Source organism: Octopus bimaculoides, chromosome 22 (assembly GCF_001194135.2).
Source record: "Octopus bimaculoides isolate UCB-OBI-ISO-001 chromosome 22, ASM119413v2, whole genome shotgun sequence".
Classification (NCBI taxonomy): domain Eukaryota; kingdom Metazoa; phylum Mollusca; class Cephalopoda; order Octopoda; family Octopodidae; genus Octopus; species Octopus bimaculoides.
This window is the reverse complement of record NC_069002.1, coordinates 36,524,438-36,530,635: the sequence shown is the minus strand read 5'-3', so window position 1 is coordinate 36,530,635 and position 6,198 is coordinate 36,524,438. Positions and strand designations below refer to the sequence as shown.

Here is a 6,198-nt window from a genome sequence, read left to right as displayed (position 1 = left end):
CAGAGGCAGAGAGACAGACAACTTGTAAATCAATCACGATAAAAACCTAATCTTGTCATACCATTTATCTGTTTGACCAATTTAGGAGCCAGGAAGATGTAATGGATGTCCTCGAGAAGCAATCAGCCTTTTTTGCATTCATCATGAAATATGCTAAAAACCCAGCAACATCCTTCATATTACTCGGTGCTCTCAGGTATTATCTCTTCCAACTCATTCAAACTGGGTTTTTTTTTTATCTGTTTTATTACTTCATCGTTTTTATTATTTTCAATCGTATTTTCTTCGAATGTTGTTGAGGAACAGCCAACATGCCAACACTGACTGAGTAGACCTGCAATCAAAAACACCCCAGCCATGCCTATCCTGGCTTATTTTATATAGCTGTATATGTCAGTGTGTTGAGTTATGTCTCTTTATATTTAAAAAAAAAAAAGTGGTTTAACTTAGACATTCAATAAAAGGAGATTGATAAAATAAGTACCAGACAGAAATAAATACTGGAGACAATATGATCAACTAAAAACCTTTGGTGCCCCAGGATGGTTGTGATCCAATGACACAGTTAAAACAAAGAAAATAATAGTGTGTTCTTTTGAAATTGATAGGGTATAAGTTGAAGAAATTTGGCTGCCATTTCTAGTCAATCAAGCGACCACATATAGTCCTTCTCCAGACTCACATTTGTTGAATGTTTAGTTTACAGAGGAACTCCATGATTAAAACCCAACTCAACATCACCTTTGCTGGATGTTGGGTATCTACTAATCAAAGAAGGAGTGATGGTCACTAACTTCATGTCTTTTATTGATTCCTGTCTTTAATTATTTCACACTTTATGCTTCTCATCATCCAGAACATTGACAAAACCTTCCACACACCAATTCTTTAATTCTCTCATTCTACATTATACTGCTTTCTGTTACTTCTCATTTTCTGTTTATTTCAATAACTTTCTTTTATCTTTTGTCTTTATTTTTTTTCAATCATTAAGCAGTGGCCATGCTGGAGTACTGCCTCAATGGAATTTAGTCAGATGAATTGACTCCAGAACTCTTTTTTAAGCCTGGTACTTATGCTATCTGTCCCTTTTGCCAAACCACTAAGTTACAGGGATGTAAACACATCAATGTCAATAAAATAAAGTACTAGTCAAGTACAGTGGTTCATACAATCAACAAACACCCATCCTACCATGACTATCATCACCTAATTTTCTGACCTTTGCCTGTGGCACAAGTTCTCATAAATGTTATCTGTAATCTCTTATCAATCATATTACATCCTGTACATCAGTGCTTCTCAAACTATCTGATGTGGCATACCAGCAGTTTTGTCTTTTTTTTGACCAATATGCCAGGAACTGGTAATATTTCTTATTAATATTAATTTATACCAGATACAATATATATAATGAGTATAATAAAAGTTGACAATATTTTTATCGTATATTTATCTTGTAAACAAATAATACAATATTACATAAGCATTTTATAATGTCTTTTTAATTAATTAATTTTTTGTTTCTGTTTTGATTCTCTTCAGCATGATTATTTACTATCTCTGGTCTATTTCACGGTCACTTAAAGAAAACAATGCTGAACTGAAGAACACGCTTGACTATGTAAGTAATAATCTGACCAACAATTAAAATATTCTTGCTGTTGTAGTTGTTTTTGTCATCGTTGGAGATAAAGGCAGCGATGGTTGTGGTGGTGGCAGCGGTGGTGGTAGAAGCAAGCATCTAATTAAACAAGAATATTTTTCTTATTCATGTGCAACTTATACAATTCTCACTCATATTGTTAATGCGTACACACATATCTACAAATAATATGATCTTCTTTCAGTTCCCGTCCACCAGATCCACTTGCAAGGCCTTCACTGATCTGAGCCTATAGCAGAAGACACTTGCCTGAAGTGGCACACAGTGAAACTGAACCCCCAACCCATTTGGTTGAGAATCAAACTTCTTAACCACACGGAGCTGGTGCCTGTTAATACTAACAGTCCATTGCAAAACTGAAGATAACTTAGTGACCGTTCTTTTGTTATTGATTCTAATATCTAAAAAGTCTAAGGTGACGAACTGGCAGAACTGTTAGCATGCCAGGCAAAATGCTTAGCAGTGTTTCGTGAGTTCTGAGTTCAAATTCCACCAAGATCAACTTTGCCTTTCATACTTTCTGGGTTGATAAAATAAATACCAGTGCGAAATCATTTAAACCATTTTCGAGCTGACCACTCACTGGTCATTTCTTCACCAAATGTTTCAGCTGCTTAATGTCCTTTTCTTGAAGTTGAATAGCGAAATTGCTTGAATATCGCACTTTAACAGTTCCATTTCAAATGATTGTAACAACGATGAAAAAAAAAATCAATGTTAATTTATTGATGTATTTGGGCAAGTCTTTGTCTGTATTATCAGACAATTGCAAAAAAAATTCAAAACTCTGCAAAAATCCAGTACAAATTCTTTATGGTTCAAAACGTTGCTTACTTTTTACTCAACCCGATACAGATATCTATGTCACATGTTTGTCCCCGACCGCTGCTTGATAACCAGTGTAGGTATGTTTATGTCCCTTTAACCTAGCAGTTTGGCAAAGGAAACTGATTGAATAACTACCAGGCTAACAAAGAAAACAAGTACTGGGGACAATTAGTTCAACTAAAATTCTCCAACATGGTGCCCCAGCATGGCCACAGTCTAATGACTGAAATAAGATAACAAGATAGGATACAAAACAAATAAACATGCTAGGAACAAAAATAAAAATAATAAAACAAAACAAAACATTACTGGTTCTTGCTCAGTTATTTATTATTTATTTATTCTTTTTCAGGAACGAACAGAAGGTAAAAAGAAGGTTTATGCCATGGCAGATGGTAATTTCTGAAGAACTTTTATTTCTTTTTATCTATGTGCATGCAAGCATCTACAACTATATGTGCATGTGTGTGTGCGTGTATGTGCGTTTATATATTATATGTATGTATGTATGTCATTATTCAGTTTATTTCAAGATTTCTTGCCAATAGAGAAAGAGCTGGTTTCTAACCCAGATCCAAGGCTCCTTCATTGGAATTTCAACAACATCAACAGGGTACTTTTGTATGTATGTAATGTATTTGTGCAGATTCGTATGTTTTGCTTTATGTATGCATTCTCATGCATATAGCTACATATCTAGACATGCTCATAAATATTTAAATGATAAACTTCTGGAAAGTTTTACAAATTTTTACAGTTCCAGTGGTGGATTGGATCTGTCGTCTTCAAATCAGCTTTCTCCTTCCTGGTTTTGAGAAACCTAATTTCTCAAGATTGGCATTTAGGCAGTATGTTACATATCCCAGGGCCCCAACAATTACAGGTATAAACCTGAACTTGTAATCTGGATAAAATAACTGCAGATTTCTCAATAGTTAGGTGTTCTCTTTTTCACTGACCTTCAGCTTTATGTTAACATCTGCTGGGCAGCTGATTTCCACAACTGTGGACAGTTTCTCTTCTCTGTCCCAAATCATTATATCAGGTCTGTGGTTTTGCCACTTAAGTGAGTATCAAAAGTAAACTCAGATTCCAGATTTTGCTAATAAATAATATGCATGTTAATATTTTTAATGCAGCCAGGAGAGCTCAAACAGGTGAATCCTCCAACGTAACTGAAGGCTCTGGCAGAGAAACAACCCCTGGTAAAGAGATAACAGTTGATAGAGAGACGCTGGAAGCAACTCCTAATGAAAAATGTGACAGTAAGTAGATTTAACATTGGCGTCAAATTTTGGCGCAAGGCCAGTATTTTTCAAGGGAAGGACTAAGTCAATTTAATTGACCTCCGTGCTCAACTGATACTTATTTTATTGACCCATACCAGGTTCCTTTGTTTGTTTTGACTTAGTTTCTACAGCTGGATGATCTTCCTAACACCAGTTACTTTACAGAGTGTACTGGATGCCGTTTACATGGCCCCAGCACTAGTTCCTTTTATGTAGCACCAGTGCTTTTTATGTGACACCAGCGCCAATGTTTTCTGTGTGGCACTATCACTTACAGGGTCACCAAGTATCTTATAAGACAAAAGAAAAGACAAAAAAAGGCAAAACTCCCTCAACAGGGAGTGGGGAGTAGTATCGAGGTTGGAGTGGCTTTGTGCCAGTTAAGAGATTAAAAATATAGAGGGAGAGAGATAGGTGTCTTGATGTAGAGTAGATACATGCATACTCCAGTTGGAAAGGAAAGGAAAACGAGTTAAAGAGAGCAATAGGGAGAGAGATGGTGGCAAAGGTGTTTCAAGACATGCCCTCAAGGGACATTAGGGGTGGCGAGAATAAGTGAGGTGATACAGAAGTTTGAAGTGGGTGAGTGCGAAGGAAAGTGGTGATGTAGTAAATGATGGAGAGAAACTTAGATGTGTGGAGGTGGGGGTTGTGGTGGGTATGTGGGAGAAAGAAAGGTGATAGGAAATACGTGAGGTGCAAATGATGGGGAATAATACAGGGAAGAAAAGGCACAGAAAGGTGATTGGTAGAGAGAGTTGGCAGGGGAAGATGACGGGAAATGGAAGTTGTTTGGGGTGGGGGAAGAGAGGTAACTGAGAAAGATGTAGTATGTGCTTATTCTGCTCCCAGGTGATAGAGAAGTGATGGATGTTAGGAGATGAAAAATGGAGGGTGGAAAGAATGATGAGAAAGAACCCCTCAAAGACAAGCATTACCAAAGTGGTTCAAAATACCAAATTTGCTGTGGTGGGCAGATCTTCTTCAGTGCAACAAGACACCAGATATCTCAGTTCTTTGTCATCTGCTTTGTAAGGGTCAGCATCTTGAAATCAACTTCCAATTCTTAGTACCATAGCTTCCTGGGTCTCCTTCTACAAGTTCCACCCACTTTAAGTGATTAGCATTTCTTTATGCAACTGGTCGCATCCATATGCATCACATGACCAAACCAGCACAGTCTTTTCTCTTGCACACTGCTTTTAATTCCTCTTTTTTCACAATACATTAGCACTCTGTTGCACACTCAGTGGAGCATACTAACTTCATTCCTCTCTAGTCTTGGCATGTTCTCTGCTTTCAAAGCCCACCTCTCACTATCATGTAGCATTTCAAAGCCCATGTCTCACTACCATGTAGCATTGCTGTTTCTACAAATGTATCATACTACCTTCTTTTCACTCACAGAAAGAGACTTTTGGTTGCCAACAGAGGTAAAAGCTCCCTGAACTTTCTCCATACGGCTATTCCCATCCTCCATACGGCTATTCCCATCCTCCATACATATTGCATGTCCATACTGGTGCAGTATAATTCTCTGCCACCCCCACCCTTCTAAACCTTCAAAGTCTGTCTTTGCTTTTATTGTTCGGTCTACTTCCCTGTTCCAGCACCACATCACCGTTGGTTTGGCTGGAACTTTGTACCAGCCAGAGATTTGAACTGTAACCCTCAGTAGGTTAATCTATAACAACTTCCAGTTGTCCTTTTTGTTATGCATCTCTGTCCCCTTTTTGTTTGTCAAATGCTCTCATTAGAACTTTTCTAAATATCTGACTGTTCAGTGTATCTTTAAGTTTCTATCTCACTAATGTGAAACATATGAACATCACTCAGAAATTTCCAGCAAACAGTGTTTTATGAATGAAATCTCTTGGGACATTTGTTCCATGTGTGTTACAAACACTCCCTTGTTGCTCTTTCTGTCAGAAATGCAATGAACTGATGATCGACTCATTGTAAAACCTGTAAACAACAATGTCATTAAACACAAACTAAATAAATATCAGCAACAGTTTTAACCCTGTTCTTTCTTCTCCATATCCAGGTGATGCAACAAAATTGACTAAAATTAAGAGAACTTCAAAAAATGTTTTGATTTCTGGAAATGTGGAACGGAAACAAGCATTTACACCAGGTGAGATAAATAAATAGTTCTTAACCAACATAGAGAGCTTCCATGCATGCAGTCACTCAATCTGAGAGAAATAATAACCCCAAATATCTCTTAAATCACATCCTACTCACTAATAAAGTCACTCACAAGGCTTTGGTCAGGTCAAGACACTTGCCCAAGGTACCATGCAATGGGTCTGAAACCAGAATCATGTGGTTGTGAAGCAAACTGCTTAACCACACAGCCATACCTGCACTTGTGTGTGTGTGTGTGTGTGTGTGTGTGTGTGTGTGTGTGTG

At 37.4% G+C, this 6,198-nt stretch overlaps 1 protein-coding gene across 1 annotated transcript in view; it reads left to right on the top strand.

Annotated features, from left to right (window-relative positions):
- Nucleotides 1-6,198, top strand: part of LOC106867757 (transmembrane channel-like protein 3) — a 63,067-nt gene that overhangs the window by 49,639 nt on the left and 7,230 nt on the right. The window contains exons 17-21 of the mRNA XM_014912728.2: nucleotides 86-196; nucleotides 1,546-1,624; nucleotides 2,847-2,889; nucleotides 3,634-3,759; nucleotides 5,831-5,920. Of these exons, the coding sequence (XP_014768214.2) occupies nucleotides 86-196; nucleotides 1,546-1,624; nucleotides 2,847-2,889; nucleotides 3,634-3,759; nucleotides 5,831-5,920 (449 nt within the window). The remainder of the gene's footprint in view (nucleotides 1-85; nucleotides 197-1,545; nucleotides 1,625-2,846; nucleotides 2,890-3,633; nucleotides 3,760-5,830; nucleotides 5,921-6,198) is intronic.